The 15,414-nt window shown below is 36.0% G+C and overlaps 1 protein-coding gene and 1 long non-coding RNA gene across 2 annotated transcripts; both read left to right on the top strand.

Annotated features, from left to right (window-relative positions):
* Positions 1 to 1,630: 1,630 nt before the first annotated feature.
* LOC130993641 (uncharacterized) lies at positions 1,631 to 2,745 on the top strand. The gene is made up of 2 exons (XR_009091728.1): positions 1,631 to 1,768; positions 2,180 to 2,745. It is a non-coding gene; the product is annotated as an uncharacterized LOC130993641 (long non-coding RNA).
* Positions 2,746 to 9,502: 6,757 nt separating this feature from the next.
* Positions 9,503 to 11,114, top strand: LOC130993638 (CBL-interacting serine/threonine-protein kinase 12-like). Its single transcript, XM_057918601.1, has one exon. It carries the CDS (start codon positions 9,642 to 9,644, stop codon positions 10,281 to 10,283), a length of 642 nt encoding a protein of 213 aa, XP_057774584.1. The 5' UTR covers positions 9,503 to 9,641; the 3' UTR covers positions 10,284 to 11,114.
* The last annotated feature ends 4,300 nt before the right edge of the window (positions 11,115 to 15,414 follow it).

The raw sequence follows: 15,414 nt of genomic DNA, 5'->3' as shown, positions 1-15,414 counted from the left end.
CTACCCACACAAATGTGTAAAAATTATACCGCACAGAGCACACAGACGAGATTAAACCCAATACCTCTCATAAAGGAAAATCTTTGGGTGCTCAGCTTTGTCAGTTGAGCTAGACCTCATCAGCAAGATCAATATAACATTTAAGATTAATAAATATAGTATTTATATTTTGCATCCTCCATGATCATATAGATTATGATTATCAGATAAAATCAATTCAATTATCTGAATTGAAATAATAGTGCAAAATTTAATTTATGTGATTTTTTTTTTGAAAAAAAAAGAGAGATTTTATTTATCGCACGAACACGGGACATGGAGATGACCCTCCACAAACGACGGGGGTTCATTCCAAACATGTATCGTAGAAATATCTCTCGCAACTTTAGCTGAGCAATGAGCTATAGCGTTTCTAGTACGACGAACATTACATAAATGAACTTCGGGGGTGGAGGCCAACTCTCGACGACAAAAATCAGCAAGAACACCTCTTTCATTGATAAGCCCCACCTTCTTCAAAATGGCGTCACATGCAATATTGCTGTCACACTCCACCCAACCATACAAATAACCAAGACTCTTTAACCATGACAGTGCTTCCTTCACCCCCATGATTTCCCCCTCAACAACATCCCTATGGCCTGGAATCTTCATCGATTTACCAATCACAAACTCCCCCACATGATTTTTAATTACAATACCAATTCCCATGGAGTTATCTTGAGCAAAGAACGCCGCATCCACTCCACACCTAACCCATCCCTCTGGAATATCATGCCAACCTGCACAAGACATGGCAGTCGAGGGAGCAGCCATCATCGGAGCAGTGGACGAAGAGATATCGCGCGCTAACAACCACTCATCACGGCAGCTATTTGCTAGCGCCACTGTACGACGCTATTTAATTTATATCAATTAACTACACGCACAAATCGCGATCAGATTATTGAGCGAGTCACTAATTTTTTTTAAATTAATAATTAATTTATTAAAATCATGTTATTTAATTATTACAACAAAAATTTTATAACGAAGCGTTATTATTAGCGAGACCTGGATGGATAATTGCATATAAATCAAAAGGAGGATTTTATTTGTATTAAGGCTACCTCCTTACTTTTTCACCGCACTTACAATCATAGTCATTTCCTACTATTCTACATGTCATCAAGATACATCACATTTCCTAATACTCTACGTGCCATCACCATCATAACTTTTTTGAGATAGGTATACTTACAATCATAGTCATTTCATACTACTCAAACGCAACTGAGTGGAGTCGAGGGTGAGCAGAATGGGGAGGAGACGATGCTCCGGCTGCTGCCCTATCTCGTGGCCTCCGGCACGACACAGGGGCGGCGGCGAATTTCCAGGAGAGGAGGCAAGCCGATTTCCAGAACAGCAGCGGTGGCGGACGACTCCAGCGATTCCGGGCTTCAATGGCGGCAATTTCGAAGAAAGGAGAGAGAGAGAGCTAAGGCTCAGTCCTTGGTATGTTTCAGGTGACAGATGAGGAGGGGGCGACGCTGACCTTAGGACGGCGATGTCGACGGATTTAAAGGGAAGAGGCGGCGATTTTGAAAGAGGAACTAGGGTTCGTCTAGGTGATTGTGCGTGTCAGTCGACGGAGAAATTAAGAGGGGAGATAGGGAGACACGGCGAAGGGGGAAGGTGACGCCGACCGCCGGAAATTCAGAGTCAGCCGAGAAGTAGGGACGCGGCTGATGCCGTGCTGGATTAAGAGAAGTATTGTGAGCCAAATTTCGTAAGTTAATTTTTGGGCCGAGTTTTAAAAGCTGAATTCAGCTAAACTGAAATCATAAGCTGATCCATAATCTATCTATCTATTATATGAAAACACAGTTTGTGGCAATTTAGAAAATAAAATAACATACAAAGGGCAAATCTATATATCTATTACACCGCTAAATCTTCTCTTTCTTATTCAGTTTTTCCACGCCGCATTATACCAAGTTTCCATCGTATTTTTATCCCTTCTGCATTCCATAACCACCATGTTTCTTGAATGAACAACCCACGCCAATTAGCAAATAACTGCAGCAACCCACTACTAAAAAGTGGTAACAAACTGCTACAAACAAAACATCCGGATTGACAATTTATAAATACCAAATCACATTCATTTACCATTTCATACTTCTCTAACTTATTTTAGGAAAAATTACACAATGAGCGATATGCCCCATGGAGGAGCCACGGAGGCAGAGTGGCAGACTTCAGTGTTGCAGTTGCTGATGTAGAAGGCAGGAATGAGCGATAGGCAAGAGAGATGCGATGCTATGATCAAGAAGGTGTCTTCTGGGAAGAAGCATGAAAAATGGTTGGAGGGTGGTGGCCGGAAGCTGCAGGTAAAATGGCTGAGACGCCTTAATCCCTGAAGCTCTTTTTGCAACCTCCTATTCTCTTCTCTCAGTGTCTCACAACACCTTTTTAAATCCACCTCTATCTGCTTCAATTTGGTCCTGTCAAAATATCATAAATGATTGTCACATTTAATTCCTCCACACGAGAATTCGGAGTGAAGAAGAAGAAGAAGAAGAAGGTGCCGCCTAAAATTTGGGCGTATAGATGGATTTAGATTAGGGATTCTTTCTTATTGTTATACATAGTTTATACTTAAATTAATTGTTAGATTATTTAATTATTCCTTTTTTTTAATTGTTGAGTTTATCGTTTATGGTTGTATTCTTTCTTTTTGGTCCAAATTAATTCTTTAGCAAATAATTTTATTTTATAATTTATTATATCAGCTCGAATTATTTAATTCGGCCATTTTAATTTTTCATCATAATCAAGAGATTCACGCCCAACAATTTTATTTTCTATAATAATGCCCATCTATCTATATTTTATATAGACTTTACTATAGTATAGTCGATCTATCCATATCACCTTCTTTTACATGAGGTGTGTATTAAATAAATTTTTCTTCGTATATAATATTATTTTTGTTTCATTAAAATACTTTTTAATATTTTACATAAATATTAAAATATAACTTATATATAATTACTCTATTTAATCCTTATTATTACTTATTTTTAAAAATATTCAATAAAATTATTTCAGTAATAGAATTTTCTTTTAAAAAAGAAATATTGATGCGGCAGTGAAGCGGAATTTTGGAGAGACACCTTTTCCAACAGTAGGTAGAAAAACTCTATTGTGATAAATCTTTATTAAATAAGTCTATTTTGTTTTATTCTTTTTTTTTTATATGCATATAATTTTATTTCAATGACTACCGATTTAAAATATTTTAATATATAGTCGATCGTGGATTTTGTTGTCTACTTTTGTATTTCAATTACTTTGGCTGATGGTAGTTTACAATTAATTTTAGTGATTTATTTGATAATCTTGCTGAGATGTAATAATGCTTCTTGTGACTCACTTGAATTAAATATTTTAGATAATCTTAGTGTTAAATGCTTCTTCTTGCGATTTATTTTAATTAGTTAACCGTTGATGTACCAACTTTCAGAAAATAAAAGAGTTTGCTGATATATAAATGTTTCTTTCTGTAATTTATATAATTTATACGTACAAATAATTTGCTATAATTTTTAAGGTTTGTCTTGCTATCATGAATCTGATTCGCTTGAATATTATTTTTCTTAATCGAATGTTTTGGAATTTCATGTTTTTCTTAGTTTTTTAGAGACACGATTGAGGATGTATGCTGCTTTTGAGTCTAGAAGCTCTGTGTATGTATCTATTTCATGTATATATTTACTCTCCAAAATTTACAAAACTTATCAACATTTGTATATGTATATATCTATTTTTTAATATAAAATATTTGGTCACTCTTTTCGATTCAGGTGCTTTTTTCGGCTAATTCAAATTCTTTCCTTCTATTTTTTCTCTAATAGAAAACTTTTTGCTAACAACCTATATTTAATTTTGTAACCACAGGTATTCTATTCTTATTTTTACTAAGCTTCTCATACACTTTCATCTTTTCTCTTTAGTTTGCTTCTTTTCTTATTAATGTTTACTAGCACGAAGGACACGAAGTTGAAGAAGAGGGAATGAAAGAGCAATTAATGGGAAAAAGACAATGTGCATTACTGGAAAATAGTTAGAGAATCATCTATGTATTTCGTAATTTTTAAATCTTTTGCAAGTCCATATTTTGGACGCGTGGAAAATTGTTGACATTTTTTCGATATCTCTAATGAGAAATAGATTAAATATAAGAACATTTGAGTAGATTTAATTAGTGGAAATACTTTAAATATACTTTATTCTAATCAGTTCATTAATTGGGTTATTGAACTCAAGAATAGTTGTTGGGTCTAGAAAATCTAAAAATGAAAAAAATAGACAAACACATGAGTTTATGGCTATAAAGACCTTTTTTATTTTATGCGTGATGATTAGAGAAGGTTGCATCGCATGCTATATTTGCTTTATTTGTATATGATATTTGTAGATTTTATTTACGATGTGTTTATTTTGATGGATAAATTTATCATTAAAATAGGATGAATAACAAAAATTGATGTTTTCAAAATGTCTCATTTCTTTTTTCAACATTTGACATAAAAGATAAGTTCACAATTTTTCTTTCCTTATTTTCATTTAAAGGATAGATAATATTATCCACTCAAAAATGGAGGAATAATATTATCCATTGTTGAAGTGAAAATAAGGAAAGAAAAATTGTGAACTTATCTTTTATGTCAAATATTGTAAAAGAAATGAGACATTTAAAAGCATAAATTTTTGTTATTCATCATTTTTCAATGATAAATTTATCCATCAAATTAAACACAATTTTAGGAGCTGAAAATATATGTATTTTTAGTTGTGTGTAAAATCTTATGGGTTGGGGCGTTTCTCATGCTTCTTGAACAATTTTTTATTTTTGATTTTGGAGTTTGAGAAAATTGACTATTCACAAGATGATGAAATTAAGTTTGATTACACATGAATAAGTTGTATTTAAGCATAATTAATAAATCATGATGACTATTTTAAATTTAACTGAAAATTATGTCTCCGTGCATCGCACGGGTGAGCGTACTAGTAAGTTCATAAAAGAATCAATTTCAGTTGAGCTTGAGCTGATTTCACGAACTAACTCACATACACTCCAAGACTTGATTTCACGAGCTGACTTTAACTATCCTGATTAAATTAGATGGGATCCTCTGTCCCGAAATATCGTGTATAGCACGTGTATCACTCTTGATTTCTTTGTTTTTATAAATTATTTTTTATAAAAATAAAAATTATTATCATATTATAAACTCTAATTAGTATTTATCTTTGAAAAATTAAAATTTAAAAAATTATATACCTTAACTTTGAATTAATGAACCCAAATAATCTATTATTAATTGAAATAAATATAAAAAAAATAATTATAAACCCTAAATGGATGAGTGAATCCTTGTTAATTATCTTTATATTACATAAAAGCATAATAAATTAAAATTGAATAAAAAATAATTTAAAAATATAAAGAAATGAAAAGTGGTACACGTGGTACACATATATTTTGAGACAGAGGATCCCATTTGAATTAAATTGGGGGCTGGCAACTCGGCTAAGTTGCCAGCCCGGCCCTGGCATCTGTTCGCCAGTGGGCTTCTCTATCCCCACCGACCCTGAGTTTATCCCTGTGTTATGGGCCGACATAGTTGGTGTATCGACACTCAACAAGTTAGGGGCCATTGGAGTAAATGGGACCTCCATTATTTGTCGCATGATTGCATAATTGAACATGGCAAGCACCTGTTCTATCATAGTGACGTTAACTAGCCCACCCCCAGACGTGGTAGATATAATGTTCGCCATCCTTAACTCAGTAATTGTTAACAGTGATGGTTGTCTTATGGGTGTAGTAGTTAGTCTTGGAGATAGTAGTGAAGTGATGTTCTCGATAATGAATCTCGGCGACAGTGAAACTGAAGTAGTAGTGATGTTTGGGGTAAAAGATGCCCCAGCAGCTCTGTCGTTCAGATTGGGTATTTCACCCTCGAAATCCTTAGTCAAGTCCGTGTTGATATATATTGGTGGAATCCATTGAGTTTCCTGCAGAAAAAAAAAATTGTGAATGATGATGATTTCTATTATGTCAGCTTTGTTGACCTACCCGGTCATGGAAGATTCTCCATGAATATAAGATATCCGTATGAATCAACAAACAAGACTATGCAGAATAAAATCAGATCAAATGTACGGATTGTTCAGATTTTTTATACAGATTTAAGATTCCCTTTATAAAATATCATGAACTATATATAACACACTTTCTGAAAATAAACCCAAAAAACATCCATGATGTGGAGTATAGAAGACGACTGCAAAGACACACGTTGGGGTGTGTTGAGGGCTATTCTGCAATTACTACAAAGTTAAGGGCGATAGTGTTATTTCTGGGAGCAGCTGTTATAACTGTTCTTCATTAAGAAGCACGACGAAGGTTTTGAACTAATTTTTAGTTAATTAGCTGATAGCTAATTTTGTATCTTCTTCTTCACGAAAGTTTTATTCTTCTTCTGAGAGAGAGTGGAAAAATTGTGAGATGTTACTTCATTACACATTTGTGTCGCGTTTCTCGTTGGTGTTGTGTAATCTTGGTTTCTCCGGTGATCTTCTCCGGCATACTCAATAAAGATCTAGTTGACCCGTGGATGTAGGCTTTTATAATCGAACCACGTAAATACATTGCGTCATTTAATTTTTGCTGAGTGTGTGTAATTCTGATTGCGGGTGTTGATCGAAAATTTAACACATGAAAATCTGATAAACGAGATGATCTCTTGATTATTTGAGAAATCCAATAATAACCCAAGAAGCATCTGACGTGATTCTGGCAGCAAAAACTCAAAAAATCCATCAATAATCGGTAACGTAAGAGTATCATTTTTTTTTTTTGACTTGGGAAAGTTGGGGAGGGGGACCTCACTGTTCACACACAAGAGGTCGCACCGCTTGGTGTCCCCTTGGGAACCGCAAGAGTATCATTTAAGAAGCATTTTAATAAACCCAATAATTAAAGAGATTCGAACCCTACAATATATTATCATAAATAACCGAGCACATCTTGCAAAAAATACCCCCCAAATCATGCAAACACCCCACTGTTAAACCCTCCCACAATTAAGATATGTAGTAAAACATTGATGAGATAATCATAGATTTTGAACGGAAAAACAATAACAGCAACAAAGTTTCTATTATTATTATTATTATTATTATTATTATTATTATTATATGAAATCAATTTTGGTCACACTGTATGGTATTTTGAGGAGAATTCTACAATTGTTTATAGTTTATAAGGTATCCATTATCATATTTTCAAGTTAGGAACAAAGTTAAACATGATCGGATTCGTGCTGTTTCAATTTATTAGTTGTGTTTACATACTGAAGTCTTTGGATGTCGTCTTGGGCAAAATTTATTTGTTTCAATAAGACGAATCAAGAAAATAAAATTAAGAGAGAGAGTCAGGTGAAGAACTAAATACTTTTTCTCATTCACATAAAACAAAGAAGGGCGTGATTGATAAAAATAATAAAGTTGGAATAAAAAATTGAAATAATTTGAGGAATTAATATTCAGAGTCGAGGCTGGTTGCCCCTGAAAACTCCCCACAAGTAGAGATTGTCTTGGAACCTGGTGAAGAGCGGCGGCAGTTCAACGGAAGTGAAGAGCAGCAGCTCCGAGCCCATGACCGACGCCTTGAGCGCCATGTCGTGGCGAATCAGATCAAACAACAACGAGTCGTAGACGCTCTCGTGTTTCGTCACCGACGGGAAGAAGAAGACCGCGATATCATCACCGGTGGGGCCGCCCATCCGCTCGAAACTCTTGGGCCACACGGACCGCCTGGGCAGCTTCTCCCATACAATCGTCGCCCGCAGCCGCTCCATCACCGACCTCACCGCCGCGCACGCCTTGCTCGAAACACAGCCCTTGAAACCCTCGAATGTTTCACAAGTCTCTTCCAGGTCACAGCAAACTGTGAAAGTCCCCGCCCACGCCGCACGAATGAGAGGATGTGCCTGTGCCTGTGCCTCGTGCAGATCTGGTTTTTTAATGGATTGTTGATTTGCAGAGTAAACCGGCCATTTTAGGGTGGCGGTACCGTGAGCGCATTTTGCTATCCAAGGATTTGGAGATGCCGTTGCACTTACCGCCTTCCAATTGGAAGTCTCGCAGTGATTTAGGTTATAATCATTAGAATTCTCATATTCAGACTGTGCATCTGCTTCTTCCCCGATTCCGATGGAGGATTTGGGTCCTGCAGTCTTGGGACCACAATCAGAATCCTCGTACTCATCAGTCTCCCGTTCTGATTCCACAAAATATCCGGCGCGGTTATCTTCCGGCGGGGGCTTGGTGCCTCTTCTTCGGATTTTCTTGGATTTGTCGCTGGAACTCCCCTCGTCGGAATCAAAGACGTCCAAGTATGCTTTTCTTTTCCGGCATTCATAATCTATCGGCGAATCATCATTCAGATTCTTCATACTCTCAATAAATTTTATCTCTATCTCTGGTTTTCCGCAAAAAGATTTGTATATGCGATCTCCTCTGTGAGTCTACACTATATATAGAATACATAGAAGATAACTCCTATTCCTAATTGGAGTTGAAAAGGGATGCCTATATCTTGGAAGGCAAGAAATCTATATTATATTAAAAAAATAATGTCTTAATAGTACTTTTATAATTAAGGGTAATTTCCTTTAGAAAATAATCAACGAGGGTAATTTATATATCTAAAAATTATGAAGCTTTTCAACACTTCATTTCATACGATTTTAACAAATTTCCTTAAATTCAAGATTTTTTTTGTACCTTTTTCCCTTGTTTTCTCTTCTCGTTTCTCTTTCTTTTCTCCTTAAAATTATGTCATTTGATTAATAATAAAATATTTAACACACATATCGAATTAAATTTTTTGACAATAATTTTAATTTGATATATATTAGATAAATTAAAATAAAAAATTCAGAGTAAATTAATTTCGTCTCTCCTCCCCCCCCCCCCCCCCCCCCCCTATTTTATAAGTTTCAAAGTACAAGGCTAAATTTTTAAAAGATTATTGCAAGAAATATACGTAAAATTCACCTTATTATTTTCCCTAAATAATGCATGGAATCTCGTATTTGTTTATTATTTATCTACTTTATTCATATCGGTTCGATAAGAGAGGATCAACTAAATTTTTATACTTTTTATAGGGTAAAGGTGCAGATTAGTCCCTAAAGTAGACCCCCCTAGAGCGTTTAGCCCCCCACACTCGACTTTGGTGCAAATACCTCCCCTATAGTACATAAAAAATATGCAACTTAACCCACGAAGAAAACGGACGTCTAACACCGTTTCCTTGAATTTTTTTTATTTTTTTCTTTTATTTTGTAGTGGGTCCCACCACCACCTCCATTCCTCCTCCGACCACCACCACCACCACCACCTCCATTCCTCCTCCGACCACCACCACCACCACCACCTGCAAAAAATCAGTTGCGAATTTAGGGTTCTCGATCAAAATCAGCAGCTGTATATTATCTCGCATACTGCAATCGAATTGAGCTTTGAGTAAATAAGCTGTTAAACCCTCGAGATTAGAAGCTAAAATTCACTGCAAATCAATGACCGCCGCCGCCGCCGGAAACAACGGCACAGCCGTAAGCAAATCTCTGAAATCGTCGAAGCAGAAGGAGCTGCAGGGGCTGCTATTAGACCGGTACGACGTCGGAAAGGTCATCGGCCACGGGACCTTCGCGAAGGTGTACCACGCGAGGAACGTGAAGACAAGTGAGGGCGTGGCGATAAAGGTCACCGACAAGGAGAAGATCTTGAAAGTCGGTCTAATGGCGCAAATCAAGCGCGAGATCTCGATCCTGCGGCGCGTCCGCCACCCAAACATCGTGCAATTGTTCAAGGTGATGGCGACCAAGTCAAAGATCTTCTTCGTGATGGAGTTCGTCAAGGGCGGCGAGCTCTTCAGCAAGGTGGCCAAGGGCCGCCTCAAGGAGGAGGTGGCGCGGAAGTACTTCCAGCAGCTGATCTCCGCGGTGGCGTTCTACCACGCCCGCGGCGTCTACCACCGCGATTTGAAGCCGGAGAACATCCTCCTCGATGAGGACGACAACCTCAAGGTCTCCGACTTCGGATTGAGCGCGATTCCTGAGCAGGTGGTGGTGGTGGTGGTGGTTGGAGGAGGAATGGAGGTGGTGGTGGTGGTGGTCGGAGGAGGAATGGAGGTGGTGGTGGGACCCACTACAAAATAAAAGAAAAAAATAAAAAAAATTCAAGGAAACGGTGTTAGACGTCCGTTTTCTTCGTGGGTTAAGTTGCATATTTTTTATGTACTATAGGGGAGGTATTTGCACCAAAGTCGAGTGTGGGGGGCTAAACGCTCTAGGGGGGTCTACTTTAGGGACTAATCTGCACCTTTACCCATTTTTATATTATTATATAATAAATTTGCAATAATTATTCACTCTAATTAATTCATGTATATTGAGAGAACTTACAATACTTATCCTCAAAAACCAAACTATGAAGGAAAGAGTGACTAAGGTATTCTACCTAATTAAAAACGGTGAATAAAACATGGTAAAGTCCCCAATCAAATCCAATATTAAAGACAAGCTAATTTAGATACATGCAAATTAAATTCTAGAAGATGAGAAACATCATATATATAGAGAGACACAAGTCAACAACCATAGATACACATCATAATTCTCAACAATACTACAAAGCCATAAGTTTTAAAAAATGGAACAAAGAAAAAGGGAGAGACGACGAAGCAGAAGTATTAGTTGAAGGAAAGTGAAGATTAGGCGCCCTCAACACGGCGTATAAAAATGGATTCGAGGTCAGGAGGGCAGAAAAAGTCGGTAGCTCGAGCGCAGTGGAAAGTGGCGGCCGACGCCTTCCGCTTCTTGGGTGCCGGCGGGCACGGCAGTATTCTCGGAATTCTTGATTTAGCGCTAGTCGGAGTAGTTGAAGTTGTTGAACTGTACCCATCTTCTTCACCATCACAGCTTCTCTCCATTGGTTTAGTTAGAATCGGCTTCATTGGACAAGATTTTCAGAAACATGCATCAATTGTTACCATCACATTTTCTAGGGATATGTATAAATACAAAATGCTACATAAAGACATGCTTCTTTTCTTTTTTCTGTGTTTTTTTTTTCGGCTGGTAGGGAAGAAGGAATAGATTCTCAAGAAACTTGAAGGAAAAATCTCAAGGAGAAAGGGATAAAAAAGAATTCGAAAAAAAGGAGATGTGTTGTGTTTTTTTATTTCAGCCTCGTTGACAAAGTTGTTGAAACTTGAAAAGAGAAAGAGCCTTTTGAAAATAAAAATAAAAATTGTATTGAGACAAAATGAGAGGGAACTCAGGGAAGAGTGAGTGTGAATATCGTTGTTTGTATTTATAGTGGTGCAAAGAAATGGAAAGTATTTAATTAGGTAAAAAAAAAGAAGAAGAAAAGAAGAGGAAGAAGAAGCCGAGGAAATCGTGAACCAATTCCTTAAAGGCTAGGGAAAAGAAGGGGGTGCAGCTCGTGAAATTTCCTGATTAGGGCGCAGAGTTATTATTGACATAATTGACTTCGATATATGTATATGCATGTTTCATAGCATCAATATATTTCAAATTTATGTCATTACTACAAGGGATGGGCGAAATATATATATATGTATATATATAGGAGTACATTTTTTGAGTTGGAGGATAGGAGGATTGCGATAGGTATTATATCTTTTTTGATCAAAATACCCTCACTTTAAATCACTTGGTCCCTTTATGAGCTGATTGATCTTTACGCTTCTTCCAAGCGCTGGTGAAATTCTTGCTTTCAGAGAAAGGAAAAGGTTATCATGAACAGCTCCCACCTGGCCCTTTATATGAAAAATCATGTGATAATCTCATTCATTTTATTATATAGTTTGTTTTTGTTTTTTTGACAAAATTCATTATATTATATACATAGTAAAACACGATTCCTGCATTAGTCATAAAATCTGGCAATTGTAATTGCTGCGAGCTTCCTTATAAAAAATTGAATCGGACTGGTGGTGGCTCTAAGCTTTGCAGTGGGAGGAAAGCTAAAAGTAGGAAGTAGTATTACCCTACTTCAATTCCTACTACTTAAAGAAGAATCTCAATATTTGCTTTTATTCCTTGGCCAGCTTGCCTGTATGAAGTGAGCATCATTTTTAAGATTGATATCGCCACTTTTGGGTTTGGGGCCATCCTTGTTCTATTTATTAAGTTACATGACTTGCTTCTTTTTAGTAGTACTAAAATTCTTCTAAACCCTCATACACCGATATGATGCACAGCCAAAGATATTGATTACAAAATAACACAGTACATAGTTTTCAGTTTAATTATATACTTTAATCTCGTTTAATCATTGGTAATTAGTGGTATCTCTTTTTACAATTCGATAAACAACATCTCATTTTCGGGGAAACTATATATAATAGATCCATAAGTGGTTTGTAATATAACCAATAAATATGGGCATAGTGAAATAGTCGAGTCGGGCCTCTAGTGATGGGCCTTACAAACTCAGTTAAAAATCACCCAATTATCTTTTTACTTTTGGGATTTGGGCTTAAGCTTTATTCGCAACCATAAGATTCAATCGCGATTTGTGTTTCTTTCACTCTACACACCAAAAACACTGTAGAACACTTAGATTTTGTAGAATTACGCTAGCAAATTTTCATGAAAGATTATGCATAGTTTGTAAGAATTATCTAAATTAGAATACTAAATTTATGTGTTTATTCCGCCGTTTTTATATAATTGATCAAATTTAGAATTAATTATTTTTAGTAATTATAACTAAATAATTTATCTTTATAATTTTTTTAAATATTCATGTATAGAATAATAAAATATGTATAAATTGTGCGAAAAATATTACTCCCTCCGTCCATCAAATGAATATTCATTTGGGAAAAACACGAGTTTTAATAAATTAATTGAGTGTGTGAGAATGGAATAAGAGTCCCACTTTTATTGTGGGTGAGTTATGTGGGGATACACATACACCTACCAAAAAAAAAAAAAGAAATAGATACTCATTTGATGAACAAACCAAAAAAAAATATGAGTACTCATTGTAATGGGCAAAATTCGTATAGCCCATTTAAATAAATATTTGCAACCCAAATACCTTGCCCAAAAAATCGAATTAATTGGAATTAATTCGGCCCATACGCTAAGTCGTTAAGGCCCAATCGCACCAAACCCTAGAAAGGGCAGCGACTTGAGGAAGAAGGCAAGTCAGAGATACGGATCCCAGGAATATTGGAACAACTAGGGTTGAAAAGACGTCCCAATATAACCCTAGCCGTCGAGATACCACAGTATATAAGGAAACCAACTAGGTTAATCAGGGCATCCAATGATTCACGCTCTAGCACGTTCTCTCCTCACTCGCACTAATCTGCCTCCACGCTCTCAATCCAAGGGATCTCGGCAACCAGGACGTCCCGGCGACCTTGGCTGATTGCTTAACGACTCTCTACTCCGCCAATCAAACCGATCCGATCTAGTCATTTTATTCAATATATTTCAATTCTTTTCAATATGATTTCTTATACTGTTACTGACTTGAGCGTCGGAGGCCCTTCCATCGACGCCCCCACCGGTGCTCTTAGAAGGGCTCTAACGTATTTGTGGTTTCAGGTTGTTAGTGCCCACCGTCCAAGACGACTCAGACGTCCTTATTCGTAGTTGTTAGATCTACCCCCAACACTCGTTTAATGGATGGACAGAGAGAGTATTATGCATTAATATTAAATATATACTCCCTTCGTCCCGTGAAACTTGAGCGGTATTTTTTTTCGGATTGTCCCGCGAATCTTGAGCACTTTCCTAATATGGCAATTTTTTTTTTACTTTATTCACCTTTTCACTTATTCACTTACCACACAAAATATTAACTCTTTAAAATTCGTGCCAAAAAGAGATTGTTCAAGTTTCACGGGACATAGGGGTATCAAGTTTTTACACTTTGAATTTTAAAAAAGTTTGCCTCCTAATATAACGTTCCTGGCTTTATCCCTAGTCCTACTCGAAAAAATACAAAGGTATATGTGTGTGTTGTGTTGCCCAAGCGGTAGGTAGTTAATGTCCGAGGACTGAGATTCTTGGTTCGAGTTCACTGTGGCATGATCTTTAAATTTTCTTTATTTACTTGTGTAATTTTAAAAAAAAGAAAAGAAAAAGCTATATAATCCTCATTAGGCAAGAACAAAAAAGTTTGAAAGTTACCAGCTCACGAAATATGTACTCCCTCTGTTCCATTTAATATGGCTCTCTTACCATTTTAAGTTGTCTCATTACAAATGGTCTTTTTTCAAATAAAGAATTATTAATTTTTATCTCACAAAAAATCGTGAACTCTATCACTTTCTATCATTTTTTTCCTTTAATCACTATTCATTTTAATAATCGTGCCAAAAATAAGAGTCATGCTTAATGAGACGGAGGGAGTAATATTCAATTAGTTCAAATACATTATACAAATAAAATGGTGCAGTGTCATTTGATAACACTGTCCGCACGGGCCGCATCATTCGGCCGTCTGACACGCGCGCGTGGCTTACAAATTGGATCTACAGTTGTTTGTGTGAAGGGGTAAAACTATAAGTGTTAATAGGCAAAAGTGCCCCATTCCTTATTCATATTTTGAAAAATGCCCACCCTTATCATGCAAAGCTATCCATGCCCTAAATCACTAATTACCCCTTAATGGGGTCAACATCTTAAGTAATCATTTCGGTCTCTTACACAATCTTACACATTTTTAAGTTCCCATACATTTTTGTACAATAATTTGTGATGTTGACCGAAATGATTACACATTGAGTGTCCGAAATGATTTTTTAACTGTATATATATATAGTGTTCATATGTTTAAATTGAAAATATTATAGACCGGACACTAATTAACACTTAAACAATATATTAAATTAAATTCAACAAAATAGTAAAAATTAATATAAAATACAAATAGATAGAATACAAACTTTTATGTCGATATATCATCGATCCGGCCGGTAAAATGGCCAGAGAAATGTATCCGACCGGGGTACATTTCAGGTTAAAAATGACCCGGCCGGATACATTTTTCCTTGACAATTACCGGCCGGATCGATATTATTTAGGCATAAAATATTCTATTTTATTCAATTTCATTAAAAAAAAAATCAAGACGCTAATAATATATATCCATTCGTATCTATCTTAAATTTTTTATTTTTTTTCCCTTTAATATCTTAATTTCAATACATATATTCTTTGAAATTATTTGTATATATATACCTCTATATATATTGTGTATTCTTGAATGTTGATATATAGTACTATATAACACTATATATAT

Source organism: Salvia miltiorrhiza, chromosome 7 (assembly GCF_028751815.1).
Source record: "Salvia miltiorrhiza cultivar Shanhuang (shh) chromosome 7, IMPLAD_Smil_shh, whole genome shotgun sequence".
NCBI lineage: Eukaryota > Viridiplantae > Streptophyta > Magnoliopsida > Lamiales > Lamiaceae > Salvia > Salvia miltiorrhiza.
This window is presented reverse-complemented; position numbering and strand designations above follow the sequence as displayed.